Raw genomic sequence first — 17,591 nt, 5'->3', positions numbered from 1 at the left:
AATTCCTATTAGTGCAGTGATTCTTGACATGAGAGCACAGACAACATGGCACGTTTAAGTGAAAAATCATTTTAAGAGGTATACATTTTATCACAATCTTCAAAATGTAATAATATATCAGAAATCTTAATTTCTTCATTGCTAAAAGCCTTAATCTAATGATGAGATGAGAAGACTCACCTTATTCATTGTTATAGCATTGTTCTTTGCCAGCACTTGTTCCAGAGAGTCAGTTACACTGGTGAATTTGAATTTGTCTGGACGCTGACGGTAGATATTATCACTCAGTATCTCTGTGGCCCTTTTGGCTTTAACAACTTCTACGGAACCAATGGGAACCCAGCCAATGCCTTTCATCCATTCCAGGTCTGACTTATACAAATTCTGCATGTCAACAGATAAGAAACACATGTATTCATCAGTTTCTCTGACTCAGTCACAAAATAGATCATATTAGAAAACACAAAAGCATTTTGGGGGTACAGAAGATTGTACTAAAAATGATGAAAGATTTTCTTTGTTTAAGTAAAATACATGGTCCTACCCTTGAGTGTATCATATGCCCATTATACAAAAACAGAGCTTCTTTTGTCTTGGAAAATATACTAGAGTTTCTCTAAAAGAGAGTATACACTTAGACTAATACCACATGCATCACAAAAAGTCTTGCTGAGATCTTCAAAAATCACAAAGTATTAAGTGTGTAAAAGAAACATGACTTTATAAAGCTAATACAGCATTCATTTTATTTCATTTTCAGTAACAGTAAAGGTAGCTGTTGTCAAGTTGACGCTAATCCATGACAATCCCATATGTGTCAGAGTAGAACTGTGCTCCATGGAATTTTCAGTGACTGATTCCTCAGTGTTATTATTGTTAAGTTGGTTCCAACTCATAGTGACCCTGTATAGGTTTCTGAGAGTAGCTGGTGGATTTGAACTGCTGACCTTGCGGTTACCAGTCCAGTACTTATCCTATAGCACATGCTAAATATGATCAAACTCACCCAGCTTCTCCATAAGAGAAAAACCTTTCAACCTACTCCCATACAGATCACAGTCTAGAAAACCTGATGGCACAATTCTACTTTGTCACATGGGATTGCTATAAGTAAACAGTGGACTTGAGCACACCTAACAATAACAATTTATCTTCCCATTCTCTCTATACTTCCTTCTACTGACACACACCTATTATTCACCTCTTTAGCAAAAAGATGTAGTGATATTTTTTGAACACTTAGTTTTCTGTAACTCAAGACAATAGATACTTGGAGGTCTAGGAAAATACATATAAAAACCAACTACTGTAGAGTGGATTCTATGTGTGTCAAAATAGAACTGTGCCCCATAGGGTTTTCAGTGGCTAATTTTTGGGTAGTACATTGCCACATCTTTCTTCCCTGGAATTTCTGGTTGGACTCAAAATGTAGTTCACAGCAGAGCATGTTAATTAATCATTTATAGCACTCAGGGACTATGGAAGATATGTGCCTGTATATAAATGATAATATTTATTTTTCTTCCTTCTTTTACATATAATTTCTGGTAGAAAGAAACAATTTTTAGAAGACTGTAGGGCTTCCCAAGGGAAACTCTTTCCAAGGATTCAATTATAGATTACTTAAAATACACAAGGAGTCCTGGTGTGGCACTGTGGGTTAATGGGCCAGACTGCACCAGACTGCAAAGGCGTTTGAACTGCAAGTTTGGCTGTTTAAGCTCACCAGCTGATCCTCGGAAACCCTATATAGAGTCGCTATGGGTTGGAATCAACACGACGGCACTTAACAACAACAACAACAAAATAAACAAACAAAAAAATATCTATTGATTCTAGTCTGAATCCTCAGGCATGTTTCAGATATTTATTTAACGTGCAAAACCAGCCTCAAGAATACTTACGTCACTCTGGAGGTCATAGGCTTTCCGTGCCTGAATGATATCATTCTGGTCAGGTAGGCAGGTCCACTCATGCAGGGGATGCTTATAGTCCACATCACTGACCAGGGTCTGACATTTCTTGGCCAAAACAATACCAAGCATGTCCACTGGGCTGCTGTACCTTGTCTTGTATTTCTCAAATTCCTTCTTATACTCACGTTCACTCTGCACTTTTGCAATATGAAGGGACCACATAATCTTGGGGTCATCGTGTACGGCACGGGCACCAATGTGGTGGCCCAGCTGCTTACGATATGCTTCTTTGTATTTATACTGGAAGAAAGAATTCAGTAAGTAAGGAGGCACACTCTGGGATGTTCCCTATGGTTATTTCCATGGTGAAGGCTTTCTGTGAAATCCTAGGGTGTTTCATAAAGCTTGCTGCTGTAATGTTACGCACTGATACATATTTACACCCAAAGAAAAAGATATCTGGTTAATGTGCACATTACCACAGATGAGTCCTTTATAATATGCTAGAAAATTACATGTGAACAAAAAGTGATAGAAAGTTAACATTAAAAGGGTAAGCCCAATTTCAAAAATAATCCATGGTAATGTCTCCTAACTGTATCATGTGGGCGAACCCAACAGAGAACACACATGAGGAATGTATTTACACAGTTCCTGCATTCCCTCTCTGCCCCAGGACATTCTGAGAATCGTCTCTGCACAAATCATCTGAAGAGGGTAGTTTTAAAGTGAACAAATTTGCCACTCTCAGATTAGTCTTTAAATTGTCCAGGAATCTGATGTCTTCATATTTAGGGGAAGAAATATCAGGATCCATGGATCCTGCAGCAAGGAGACTGTCAACCATTTTGCTATCTTATGTCCTTTTTCAAGTGATGGAGGGGAACTCCACCAGGCTGTTTCTTTCCTGGCTCTTTTCCCTTGAGTGTTATCATGAGAACTCACCAGGGCACAACATGTGTCCATCTGACTTTATTCAAGGCATTCTCTTGTACGAAGTAAAGACCAAAGGCATGAAGACCATTCCTTCCCTGACATTACCACTATGATGCTGTGATCTTGGGCAAGTTGTCTACTTACTGTCTCAAAGTCTCAATTTCTTTGCTTATACAATGAAAGGAGTTAGGGTAGTGACTTCCACCTATATTCTAGTTGTGTGATTTCCTATGCAGAAGGCTGGCCTGTTGGCAACAAATACTAGGATTTGATCAGCTCTTACATCACTGGCGATGTCCCTAGAGGCCTTTGCAGCCACAATGGGAATGGCGTCACTTCTCAAGTCATAGCCTTCTTTCTTGGCTTCTTCCATGGCCTGTCGATAGAGGCTCTGAGGAAAGAAAGAGTGGCCATTAGATACAATACATATGCACTCTAAAAATGTATGTTTGCTCAAAGGAAGACGATTTTGAGTGCAGACCATATTAGCATGTTTAGTTTAACTCATACAATATTTCTACCTCTCTTTTCATTTAAATAAAAAATTCAAATTCAGCAGGTTTTAATTACATAATTCTCTGATAGATTTTAAACATTAAGTCAATAGTTCTCAAATTTGTTTAGGTTGTTCAACCCTTGTTGTTTTCATGAAACAACCAAGAAATGTTGATTTATTTAAAACCAAATTTGAATTAGAGACAGTTTTTCTAATAGGGAGTGATTGGTTGTTGGTGGTTGCATGCCGTAGAGTTGGTCTCGATTCATAGTGACCCTATATAGGGCTTCTGAGGCTATAAATCTTTATAGGAGCAGAAACCCTCATCTTTCTTCTATGGAGCATCTGGTAGATTCGAACTACTGACCTTGTGGTTAGCAGCACAGTTGAAAATCCACTATGCTGCCAGAGCTCTAATAGAGAGTATGCTTCTATAATAACTATGTTGTTGTTGTTGTTACGTGCCGTCGAGTCGGTTCCGACCCATAGCGACCCTGTACAGGGTTTCCGAGGGTGTAAATCCTTACGGGAGTAGAAAGCCTCATCTTTCTCCCGCGGAGCAGCTGGTAGTTTCGAACCGCTGACCTTTAGGTTCGCAGCCCGATTCGTAACCACTACGCTACCAGAGCTCCCTATATGGCCACTCAATTCCATACTCAAGGCTAATCTAAGAGTTATTCTGCTAATATTGACTTCCTCCTCATTTATTCATCTTGTCAACTGCTAGAAATGGCTAGAGGATGAAGTGAAGGAAGAATGGCTTTAAAAGAGGAAGTAGAACATAACTTCAACTTCATGGGAATTCTCAGGGAGAAAATTTAGAAAAGAGTATATATGGAAGTTGAATAATCCATGCTGGAATACCCCTTGGAAAATCTTCTTATAACCTCAGGGGAGACAACTTTGAAGGCAACTCACCTCTAATGCCAAGACAGAAGGAAGGCTCTAAAATCATTTTATGATTGATAAATTTAATCTTTAACTGAAAACCTTTTCCTTTCCCTCTATGAAAAGATTTACTGAATTGGTGAAAGCAGACATAATACCAGTGGATAGTTCTGGAAAATAGTTTAGAAGTCACTTGAGGTTTTAAAGGAAATATAACAATGGCTTTATCTTTATTTCACACTTTATTTCTGACGCATGTATATATGTATAATTGTCCCGGTGTGGCGCCACAGAGTGGTTCACAGTATGAACTCACCAGCCACTCTTCAGAAACCCTATACAGGGTTGCTATGAGTCAGAGCCGACTAGATTGCACTTAATAACAAGAAAATATATATGTTTATATTATATATATATATATTTGTTGAGCAAAAGTATGGAACAAAGATATCACTGGAAAAAGACTGAGAAGAGGTTCAAACGGATCACTCTGAAATCTAATCTTCAGAAGATAGCTCTTAGGGAATTCACATAGTCAGGCATTTTTAAAGAAAGTTAATCCAGATGAAATTGTTAGAAAAAAATTTTTTAATGCTTTATTGTGAATTATGTGATAGTTTACATGGGAAGACATTAGCTTCACATTGATCCCATTGTATATTGTTTCCTTGCCATGGTTATAATTCCCTCCATGCATCATCCATTAACCAAAGGGTATACCCTCCCAGCCTGCCCCCTACCCCCCCTCGGTCGTCAGCACACAGCCCCTCTCCCTCTCCAGGTCCAAAGTCCCCAGCTGCTCTATCTCCCCAAATTAAAGTCTAATTTCCTTTCTGCTGTCATAGGGAAAAAAACAACCTTCCTCATCTGAGCTACTTTAGTGAAAGGGAGAGGCTTAAAAACTTCATCACAGTCTGGGAAACAAACTTCATGTGTCAGGGTAAGACAGATCTCCTGGGATACAATAATCCAACAGAGAAGTTCAGTGGCCACGAGAAAAATGGCTCATTAAAAAATGATCCAATTCACGGCCAATCAAATATTTATGATCAGGCTTGTCTTTGGGTCTACTTTATAATGTTGAAGAAAGGGAAATTATATCCTCTTCATTTCATTTGTCATGGTTATTTGATATAAGCATGGTCTACATTATTACAGCAAATGTAACTAATAAGGAGAAAACAATAGGTATGGTCAGGTCTTGAAAATGCATACTCAAATTTTCATGTCTTCTCAACTGAAGGAAAATCTTCCCTCTTTTAATTTTTTCTACTTAAATTAAGTCACATACACATGTACGAAATCAATACTCCTCTTGATTAAACTAGATAAACCTTTGGCTTTAGGACAATTGGACTAAAAGTTTTTATGCTGTAGTATTGTTGGACTGCAAAGATATGTAATGACATATTTACTGAGGCTTAATATAGTTCATAAAGGAATGCATTCTATTATTGTCCTTGGGAATTTTTAATTGGATGAATTTAAGAAGTCTCATTTCAGTTATTGTAAGTACACCTCCAGTTGCTTTAAGCATACTAAATGAATCCAATTTTCCTGGTGACATGAGTGGGAAGGAAATAAATTAACGTTTACTGAGTAACTATGCAGCTCCTGGTTCTATGCTGGACATATTCTACTCTGTTTTATCATCACATAAATTTTTTGAGATAGCTATGGACTCATGGAACAAATTTGGAGGCAAATGCTAATTTAATAATTGTTTTTGTTGTTATTAAGTGCCATCAAGTTGCTTCTGAAGAGTGGCTGGTAGGTTTGAAATGCCCACCTTGTAGCTGACCTTATGGTCCAATGCTTTATCCTACAGTGCCACACCAAGTCTCCAATTTAATAATTAGCAATAATCTATTTAAAAATTTTTAGATGGCAATAAAGTCGACCTTTGAACAACATGAGGATCAACACTGACTCTCAGCATGATCGAAAATCTGAACATTGCTTTTGACCTCCAAAGCTTAATTACCAATAGCTTAATGTTGATCAATTACATACACAGTCGAGTCACACATATTTTGTATGTTATATATATTATATACTGGTATCAGCACATAACTACCACCACCACTCATATAAAAGCTGCATTTTCAATACAAAATTAAAAAGCAAGTATTTCATGGAAAGTGCAAGGTTTTCATGTCAGCTGGAGTAGCTATAGCAACAGCTTCATAAATCTTTTCTTTTCTGTTTTTTACAATGATCCTTAGGCTGGATTTATTTCTGCAGACCACTATCTGTGGTATATATCAAGCAATTCAGCGCTTCCTTGTAATGTCATGACTTTGCTCTGCATCTTGGGAGCACTTCCAGCATCACTAGTGGCACTCTGTGTGAGTTCCATGGTGTTATTCAAAGTTTATGGTATTGCAGTAAATATGATGGGAAATATGCCAGTACCATGAGACATCACTTTGTACTGCAATATGCAATTTGGTGGAGAGATAAACTGTTTATGTGGAAATGATTTGCTTCATACGGAATTTAAAAAAATACATCCACGTGTAAGTGGGCCTATGCAGTACAAATCTTGTTGTCCAATGGTCAACTATATATTTCAGTCATTAATAGTTGACTTTGAGGGTTTTCCCCTACATTAGGGGTTTATCTATGGATTTATCGTTCATCTATCTGTTTTTTTTTTTTTTCAATATAAAGATATGTATAATGAAGGTAGAGTAATGTGCATAAAAAAAAACCCCAAAACAAAAACCTAAGGTAACTGGCACACATCAGGGTCAAGCTATAACTTCAGCATTACTACTACATCAGTAAAAATCAGTGTGGCTAGAGCAAGGAAATAAAACAAATGGTCTTACCTCACTGTAATTTATTTTGTTTTGTCTGGCCAACATAATTTCAGGTGTATCAGGCATGATATGGACTTGAGTCTTGTCTTTGTCCCAGGCTTCTGTATATAAGCGCTGTGAAAAATAAAGGTTAATGTATTAGAAAAACAATGTTTACTTTAAATAGGAATTCCCAGCAGGAAATCACTCATAGAGACCCTGTATAGGGTTTGCAAGGAGCAGCTTGTGGGTTTGAACCACCAACCTTAAGCACTCTAGTGCTTATCCTACTGTACCACACCAGCACTTCATTACAAAGTTGGAAGTTAGCCTCCTCACTATCTGTCCTTCATGTATAAATAGCATTTTTCCAACTTCTTTGATATTACAGGATATTGTCACTAAAAGTTAAATAGGATTGATATGAAATATATGCATATGTATGTGGTGTTACCGGCTAATGTGCTGGACTGAAAAGTCAGTTTGAAATGCAAAGTTGGTGGTTCAGGCTCACCAATCGCTTCTTAAAAACCCTATACAGGGTTGCTACAAGTTGGAATGACTGGATGACACTTAACAACCACAACAAATATGTATATGTTGTTCTTAAGTGTTGTTGAGTTGGTTCCAACTCCCAGCAATCCTGGATAGGGTTTCCCAGGCTGCATATTTTCATAGGAGCAGAAAGCTTCATCTTTCTCCCCCAGAGCAGCTGGTGGGTTCAAACACCCGATTTTGTGTTTTGCAGACCAGCTGACTGAAATTTGCATGCAGCTGAGTTGTTTATTCTATGCTTACCTAGATATATTCCCAGTAACCTTTATACTAAATTATGTACAAATTTCATAGATTTCAGACAATTTGAACCCAAAATAAGTGCCCTATTCAAACTCTGATGGTTTCACATGAAATGTCAAAGCAAAATTTCTGCATATGCTTCCAGAAGCCTTAATATCTGAACAGACAACTCAGTCAAGTCAGTATACACTGGATGACAAATTAGATAAAACAAAATAAAAGATTAACATAATTAGTTATAGATATTCCAAATGACAAAGACCCTATTATTGTTTTCGCCCAGATTGAGTGCTCACCTTGTTCATGGTGAGGGCGTTGTTCTTGGCCAACACCTGTTCCAGAGAATCAGTCACACTGGTAAATTTCAGCTTGTCTGGGGCTTGGCGGTAGATGGTATCACTCAGTATTTCTGCCGCTCTCTTGCACTTGACCACATCCACAGACCCAATGGGAACCCAGCCAATGCCTCTCAACCACTGGAGATCAGCTTTATAAACATTCTGGTGAGATCAAACACAAAAGCAATGATTATTGAAACTGTTATGACTCTTGGTTTAAAAAAAATGGAAGAAAAAGACTGGCAAACATGGATGGTTAAACTACAATCCCATATCTTTCAAAATATAAAATTTGATATAACTTCATGGTATTATGTTCTCATAACAAAGAAAAAAGAAAAGTACAATGAATAAGGAGCTGAGAGAAAAAGAAACACCAGCCCATCTGAAAGTTCTATCTCAACCTAAGCCATTGTTTATGTGTTACTACATGTTACTATCACAAGTGTGGTCATCAATGGCAATAGCAGGTCTTGGTTACTCACATCACTCTGAAGGTCATAGGCCTGCCGAGCATGGATGACATCATTCTGGTCAGGCAGGCATGTCCATTGATGCAGGAAGTTCTTGTAGTCTATATCACTGACCAGGGTCTGACACTTCTTGGCCAGCACCACCCCCAGCATGTCCACTGGGCTGCTGAACTTGGTCTTCCACTTCTCAAAGTCTTTCTTGTACTCCCGGTCACTCTGGATCTTGGCCACATGCATGGACCACATCATCTTGGGATCATCCTTAATGTCCCGAGCTCCAATGTGATGGCCCAGCTGCTTGCGGTAACCATCTTTGTATTTGTACTGGGGATAAAAATCATTAAAAAGTAAAAATGAATAGAGAAAGAACTAAAAGTCTATTAATAAAAAAACAAATGTAATTAGTAATTATCTAGAGAAATGGGATCATCTGAGCCCCAACTTCTCGTCTCATCTAAACCTCAATTAGAATTCACAAATAAGAATCTAATGGGAAGACATACATAAATCCTATGATTTTCAGACATACAATCCCTTGAAAGAAAGACAGCAATACGTCTAACAGCCATTATTATTGTATACTTTTGTATTGGGGTTTGTTATTGTTGTTATGTGCCATGGAGTCTGTTCCGACTCATAGCGACCCTGTACAGGGTTTCTGAGGCTATAAATCTTTTCGGGAGCAGAAAGCCTCGTATTTCTCCCGCGGAACAGCTGGTAGTTTCGACTGCTGACCGTGAGGTTCGCAGCCCGATTTGCAACCACTACGCTACCAGAGCTCCTTTTATTGGGGTTACATGAGAGTGCTATTCCTGTGTCTGGAGGAGCCACTGTCACCACTTTTGTTGTTTAGTGTTGTCGAGTCGATTATAACTCATAGTGACCCTATATAGGGTTTCCAAGGAGTGGCTGGTGGATTCGAACTGCTGACCTTGTTGTTAGCAGTCCAGTGAAGAGTCTACAGTACTACACCAGGACTCCATCCGCCCATCTACAATTCCTCCCAAATCTTTCTTTGCTGTCTTTCACTGGGTTACTTGACTCCAAGGACTTTAAATGAGAGATCTCTTGAAATGGACTGGCTTGTGTTTCCCTCTGCATGCCCTGAGCTTGTGTTTCCCTCTGCATCCAGCTGAGCTCATACTTGACTGAGGTTTGTTTGGGGTTACACACAATTAAAAACGACATGAGGAACCAGATTGTACACATAGAAGAAAGCATGTTGATAATGGTAGTACAGTGGGTTGACTATGAGTGGGATGTTTACTCTCTGTTTTGGGCACCAACGACACACAAATCCTAGTATATTATAGAAGTCTGAATTCTCCACCAAAGGACCTTCTTTCAGAGACAGTGGAATGAGAAGTCTGGTTTCACTATTTCATTGTCTCTGTTTAAGTCATTCTGTTTTCATTTAAAATGAACTCAAATGTGAGCACACGGTTAATTGTTCAAAGAGCTGGCAAAAACACTGAGCAGGATTGGGGAAAGGCACATTTTTCTAGACTGGTATAGACCAGATCTTGGCCTGATTTTGAATCAATACATATAACCAGGTTATTTAAAAATTCTTTTGGCATTTTCTTCATACTGTGTGGGTAATGTGGAGATAAATTTCTCATAATTATGGATATGGAAAATTATAGACACACATACAAGTTTGTATTGAAAAAGAATGTTTAGAACACCCCCCTCCTCTCATGGAACCTGGCTATTCAAGTTTTCTGGAGTTAAAAATATTAAAGCATTTCCTCAGATGAAAAACATTTCTTTGATTTAATAAGATAAGTCAATAAATATTCTCTAACAGGAACACAAATGTATGTTCCTGTCATAGTAACTCTGTGCTCCCTCACTTCACTCTTCTATATTATTATCTGAAGTGTTTCTACTCACATCACTGGCGATGTCCCTGGAGGCCTTGGCTGCCACAATCGGGATGGCATCGCTCCGCAAGTCGTAGCCTTTACTCTTTGCTTCTTCATTAGCGAGTTTATACAGACTCTGTAGAAAAATCAAGCCAAAGAGTGAAGTCAAAAGGTCTGGTAGCAATAATTCTGGTATTCTCAAGTGACTTATACCACTTAAATACAAAAAGAATAGGAACTAGAAACAACCTAAATATCTAGCAATGGTGGAAAGTAAACATACTATTCATATAAAAAATACTATACAGCCAATATACAAATGAGATAAAACAATGGGTATTAATATGGACAAGCAACAATCTATATATAAGCTACTTGAAAAGAACATTGCAGAGGAATGTACTTACTATTATTCATTTATGTCTAAAATATATGCACTTCTATTCATCTTAGTACTTAAAATTTTTATATCAAGCATATAATATTTTATAATGTTTTAATCTTTTTTAAGAAAAAATTCAAGTGTGATTTCAAGCATAGTCAACTATAATAATAGATGCAAGATTTTAAATCTTGGCTATATCATATTAGTAAAACATGAATCTAGAAAATTGGCTTTTTGGAAAAATCAGTGAGCAGTGTTGTTAATGGAGAAACAGGTTTCCTTCCTATAACAGGATCTCAATTCTACAGACTCTAGCTTTTCTCTGCTCTATTCACTCTGCCCTTGGAGAGGATGGTGATTCACTCACTTATCTAATTGGCAGGGATGGGATAACTGGGCATGCTCAGTTCAACTTGCTCCTTCTGTCTCTAGGAACAAGCCTAGAGCCCTTCTCTGCTTCTCTATGTTTTAAGCAAGACCACCTGGGAGGGGGCAACTTGTCCTGCTCCAGTGTGGCTTGTGGCTGAAGGGGCACATAATTCTGGGTTCAGTTTAGAAGGGCCATTTGACTCTCCAGCAAATGTGCTCTTTAGCTTTAATAGTAAAAACAAAAAAAAGTGAGATTTTGTTATCTAGTTCTATTTCTTTGCTTTAGTCCTCTCTCTTTTTTTTTTAGAACCTAGGTTGAGGAAGAGGTGCACATCATTGGAGGTCCCCTTGGAAGGGTTACCAGATTTAGCAAATACACACCCAGTAAAATTAGAATTTCAGATATACAGTGAAGAATTATTATTTTTTTAAGCATATTTATGTGTCAAATGGACTTATATATATTTTATCTGGCAACTCTATCCCTTGTAAATGCCAAAAGTGCTACTCAAAGTCTCACGGGTCCACACTGGCAATAGACAAGATCTGAAAAGACAACATGACTTCCGTTTGCCTGTGGAATCCTATAATGCCTTATAATCACCTCAGAGGTGAAAGGTCAGATGACTGAGGGTTCGTATGAAAAACACCACAAGCGTTATGATAGATGAGACCTGAGTATTTCTACAAAAATATTTGAAGCAAAAGAACACAAACAAAATAGAACAACAGCCGCAAAACTAAGTGTAGCATCAGGGGATTGAGCTCCTACCTCACTGTAGTTGATTTTGTTCTGCCTTGCCAGCATGATCTCTGGTGTATCAGGCATGATGTGAATTTGAGTCTTGTCTTTGTCCCAGGCCTCTGTGTATAAGCGCTATAGCAGAAAATAAAGTATTGATAGAAAGACGTTTAAAATGAGAATTACAGAAAGTCAAATTGAAACACAAGTATTGTTGACCTTATTAGGAAAATAAATAAGACTTGTCTAAGGTATTCAATGGAAGGCTTGAGACTTACTGCTAAGTATCAAGGTTAAAAGACTGGGAATAAGATAAATTGCTTCTTCTTGTTGTTGTTAAGTGCCATGGAGTCGGTTCCAACTCATAGCGACCCTGTACAGGGTTTCTGAGGAATGGCTGGTGAGTTTGAACTGCTGACCTTAGAGGATTTAAAATACGCAGTTCACAATGCAAGAATCCCTGGTGAAGCAATGGTTAAGCTCTCAGCTGCTATCTGAAAAATCAATGGTTTAAATCCACCCAGCAACTCCATAGGAGAAAAGATGTGGCAATTACTCTCATAAGGATTGTTATTGTTTGTTGTTAAATGCTGGCAAGTCAGTTCTGACTCACAGAAACTCTGTATAAGGTTTCCAAGGAACAGCTAGTAGGTTTGAACTGCCGACCTTGTGGTTCGCAGTCCAGTGCTCATCCTACAGCACCACACCAGGAGTTCCTCATAAAGATTACAGCCTAGGAAACCCTATGGGGCAGGTCTAGTCTTGTCATATTAGGTCACTATGAGTTGGAATCGACTTGATGGCACACAACAACAACAATTCATAAAGTGAATGTGGCTCTACATCATCATGGATAATTTTGATCCCACTGGTTTTTAAAGGCCTGGTGTGGTGTTGTAGGATAAGCACTGGACCACAAAGTAGGTTTGAACTGCAGGATCAGTGGCTCAAATCCACCAGCCATTCCTCTGAAACCCTTTACAGGGTCTCTGTGAGTCGCACTGACATGATGGCACTAAACAACAACAAAAAAGGTTTTTAAAGGGTAATAACATCTTTTGGCATCTTGGAAAAGTGTGCTTGAGGCAGTGGGGGCTCACCTTGTTCATGGTGAGGGCGTTGTTCTTGGCCAGCACCTGTTCCAAAGAATCAGTCACACTGGTAAATTTCAGCTTATCTGGAGGCTGGCGGTAGATGTTATCACTCAGTATTTCTGTAGCTCTCTTGCACTTGACCACATCGAGAGATCCAATGGGGACCCAGCCAATGCCTCTCATCCACTGGAGATCTGACTTATAAATGTTCTGCAAAGAGAAAACAAATGACAGTTATGCTTCATCAAGACTAAACGAGTTAAAGTAAGCATGGAAATGGAGTCAATAATCAAGTGCATCTGTTTTCTTTTCATAGAAACAAACTTCCTGTATTAGGCAGACTAAAAGAGGACCCATGTTTTTAAAATGATCCAGAAACATCTCCTACCCACAACAACAAAAACTGTCAGATATTTCAGGGTTTTAGCAAAGGGGTGATCCCAACTAACATCTTCTATCAGTCAGTGCACAGGAACAGGATGCCAAGCCAGAGTTTGAGAAACCACATACATATCCAGCAACAGGTTGTCAGTCAATAAATTATGTTGTTGTACTTCTTGTTAAGTAAAGTTGAATCAATTCCAACTCATAGCAACCCTATGTACAACAGAACAAAACAGAACCCAATCCTGCATCATTCTCACAATTGTTGCTCTTTGAGCCCATGACTGCAGCCATTGTGTCACTCCGTCTTATTCAGGATTTTCCTTTCTTTCACTGATCATCATATCAAACCTGATGTCCTTCTCCTGGGATAGTATGTCCAAAGTACATGAGACAAAATCTCACCATCCTTTCTTCTATGGAGTATTTTGGCTTTACTTCTTCCAAGACAGAATTGTTTGTTCTTTTGGCAATCCATGGTCAATACCACCATCCAAACGCATCAATTATTTCATTTTTCTTATTCATTGTTCAGTTTTCACATGCATATTGTTGTTGTCTAGTGCTATTGAGTCAATTTTGACTCATACTGACCCTGTATAGGGTTTTGGAGGAGCAGCTGGTGCATTTGAATGGCTGACCTTGCAGTTCAAACCAACCTTGTGGTTTAGTGCTTATCCTACGGTACCATACCAGACTTCATATGCATATGAGGTGACTGGAAAGACCATGACTGTGGTAGGAACACTCTAGTCCTCAAAGTAATATCTTCTCTTTTTAACACTTTTACATCAGATTAGCCCAATCCAATAGTCTTAATTTCCGGAGTGCCCCATAAATAAACTTTAGAACTAGCAATATGGAATAGTCTGCAGCTATTAAAAGCCATCAAAGAATGGCATGCAAAAATAATATTAAATGAAAAAGATATTACATAAAACCATGTGTATATAAATATTATATGAGTAAGGAATGGACAATTTTGGAAGCTGAGTAATGTTGGAGTATTAATTGTCTTCAATGTACTTTTAAAATTTGATATTTCAAAATTTACACTATGTTCTTTTTAATAAAGAAGAAACTAAAATATCATAATGATGTAGAACCTCTGAGCTCTGAGGCAGAACTTTGATGGTTATAGCACTGTTTAAGATTCAGGGCAGTAAATAAGCATTTCATTGGCCCAAAGCCTCTTTCCGCCAACTTCTCAGGACAGGAAGCATGAATTCCTTTCCAGAATCACCTCCCTATAACTTTATTTGAAATCATTTTCCTACTTAAGATAAGTATATTTCCATTAAAAATTCATAACTACTCCACAACAATGGAATTAAATCTAGTTGGGAAATTTTCGTTTCTTAACATCAAGTAAGTAGAAAATATAAATTTTATTTTGCAATGTACTTAAAAAGTCCATTAGAATTGCCCAAAACTTACTGGTTGTTGCCCTCTAAATAACAACAACAAGAAAAAAGACAATGAAATTTTCTACCTCTTGAGTCCTTTTTGCTTCTAGCAAGCAAGGTGCACATGACCTAATCTATGATATTTTCAATTGCCTCATATGCATGTGAAAGTTGAAAAACGAATAAAGAAGACCATTGATGAATCAATGCACTTAAATTATGGAGTTGGAGAACAATATTGAAAGTACCATGGACTTCTAGGAGAACAAACAAATCTGTCTTGGTAAAAGTATAGCCAAAATGCTCCTTGAAAGTGAGGATGGCAAGATTTCGTCTCTTGTTCTTTGGACATGCTGTCAGGAGGGACCCGTCCCTGGAGAAGGACATCATGTTTGGTAAAATGGACGGTCAATGTGAAGAAGGGTAGAAGGGAAATAGGAACTAAAGGGACGAGGTGGGATAGCTGTTGTTACATAGAGGGGACTGCAGTCATTGAGATACAAAACTGATGATCTGCTCTGTAAATCTTCATTCAATTCAGTATAAAAAGTTTCAAAAAAGAAAAAAAAAAATCATATACAAAAAAAACAAAAATAAATAAAATAAAAGCAACCTGTCAACGCTGTCATTTCCTGGGTGACATCAACCATTGTGAACTACTTTTCATGTGTAGGCAAAGCCTTTTTTTGGAGAGAACTATAACACAGAGTTCTGTATGTTGAAAGCTACAGAACAGATGGAGGCGTTTCCATACGTGGGCTGTATAGTTTCAAGGAATAGTCAATTAATGTATAATTGTTATTAATGTGTTTTATTCTTCAAAGCCCTCTACTTCTTAATAATTCCTGCAAACATTTATAAAATATATAGTGCAGGAAATGTGTTGTATATAAAGCATTCAGTTGGAGGTTTGAGCCTTACTACTAGTTATCAAAGTTAAAACACTAGGAGTCATAGAAACTGTTTAGAGGATTTTACACATGTAATTCACAATGTAAAGAGGCTTGATGATGCAGTGGTTAAAACTCTTGGCTGCTCACGTAAAGATTGAGATAGGACATCTGTTTGCAGTAGGTTCCAGGGTCTGTCTTTATCACAGAGATTTTTTTTTTTCCAAGTATCACTCTGTGACTCTTTCACAAAGACAGTCCCAGTAAGAGGCAAGAAGTGCTACTGAAATGACAATAGTTACAAGGCAAATTGAGTCCTTGTATTGTTGAGCTTTTTAGCAGGCACTAACATGCTAACCCACCACCCATCTGCCCATTGTCAGATAGTAATGGCTTGTGTGTTGCTGTGATGCTGGAAGCTATGTCAACAGTCTTTCAAATGTCAGCACCATAGCTCATGGTAGACAGGTTTTAGCAGAGCTTCCAGGCTAAGACTAAGAAGAAAAGGCCTGGAAATCCACTTCTGGAAATTAACCTATGAAAACCTTACGGATCAGGACAGCTTTCTTAGGGCTCTCACTCTAGGACCATCAATTGCTAGAGGAGGAGACTGTGCTAGGTGAACTTGGGAACATGGAAGAATGAAGAGGAGATGGATTGACACATTGGTTGCAACAATGGATTTAAACAAGTTTACAATTCTGAAGATAATCTAGGAGTGCACAATGCTCTGTTCTGTTGTGTATTATGGTCTCCATGAGTTGGAGCTGGCATGATGGCAATCAGCAATAACGGCATTCGAATAATTACAATCTCATCTGTTTTACAATGAAGCCAAAGGCAATTTCCAGAGTAATTGTTTTAAAATAAAGAACAATTACTGCTTTTCCCCCTTAAAAGAATAAAAGAAAGTGTCTCCCTCTGGTGGACTCTGAATTCTAAATTGCTTCATTCCAGCTTTGTTCTTTTAAGACCAAGTTCTGTTTATAAAACACCAATGGGAAGACTCTTCATGCATCATAATAAAGCAATAAAACTAAACTCGAATTGAAATCTTATTCACTGTCCAATAAAGCCTAGCCTGAGAGGCTACCAGATCATAAAGGATAATTCTCACATAGTTTAAATGATTCCTATAATGACTATGTTATAGTTACTGGACTCACATCGCTCTGAAGGTCATAGGCCTGCCGAGCATGAATGACATCACTCTGGTCAGGCAGGCACGTCCATTGATGCAGGAAGTTCTTGTAGTCCACATCACTGACCAAGGTCTGACACTTCTTGGCCAACACCACCCCCAGCATGTCCACTGGGCTGCTGAACTTGGTCTTCCACTTCTCAAAGTCTTTCTTGTACTCCCGGTCACTCTGGATCTTGGCCACATGCATGGACCACATCATCTTGGGATCATCCTTAATGTCCCGAGCTCCAATGTGATGGCCCAGCTGCTTGCGGTAACCATCTTTGTATTTGTACTGAGATGAAAATATACAAACCAGGTTTTTATTATAAGTCCTTAGAGGCTACATGTTTGTGGATATTTATCTTGCATAAGTCACAGTATAATTGACTTCTGCTAATTAGCACCAACTCAAGCCTGGCCTTCACCCTGGAAACTTGGGTCATACATAACATAGATGGAATTTCTATCTAGTTAAACCTAAAATCACCTATGATCTAGTCAAAAGGAATTGTTCTGAGGCAGGAAGTGGGCCTGAGTGATCACCTGTGGTCATGGGGTAAAGGGTATCTGAACCCAGGAACCTAAAATAATTTGATCTTATGCACTAAAAGCATGTCA

The 17,591-nt window shown here is 38.3% G+C and overlaps 1 protein-coding gene across 1 annotated transcript in view; it reads right to left on the bottom strand.

Moving 5' to 3' along the window:
• Positions 1 to 17,591, bottom strand: part of NEB (nebulin) — a 261,077-nt gene that overhangs the window by 126,310 nt on the left and 117,176 nt on the right. The window contains 6 exon segments of the mRNA XM_006834547.1: positions 181 to 384; positions 1,905 to 2,216; positions 3,136 to 3,243; positions 7,071 to 7,175; positions 13,114 to 13,317; positions 16,954 to 17,265. Of these exon segments, the coding sequence (XP_006834610.1) occupies positions 181 to 384; positions 1,905 to 2,216; positions 3,136 to 3,243; positions 7,071 to 7,175; positions 13,114 to 13,317; positions 16,954 to 17,265 (1,245 nt within the window).

Source organism: Chrysochloris asiatica, unplaced genomic scaffold (assembly GCF_000296735.1).
Source record: "Chrysochloris asiatica unplaced genomic scaffold, ChrAsi1.0 scaffold00012, whole genome shotgun sequence".
NCBI classification, from domain to species: Eukaryota; Metazoa; Chordata; class Mammalia; order Afrosoricida; family Chrysochloridae; genus Chrysochloris; species Chrysochloris asiatica.
This window is presented reverse-complemented; position numbering and strand designations above follow the sequence as displayed.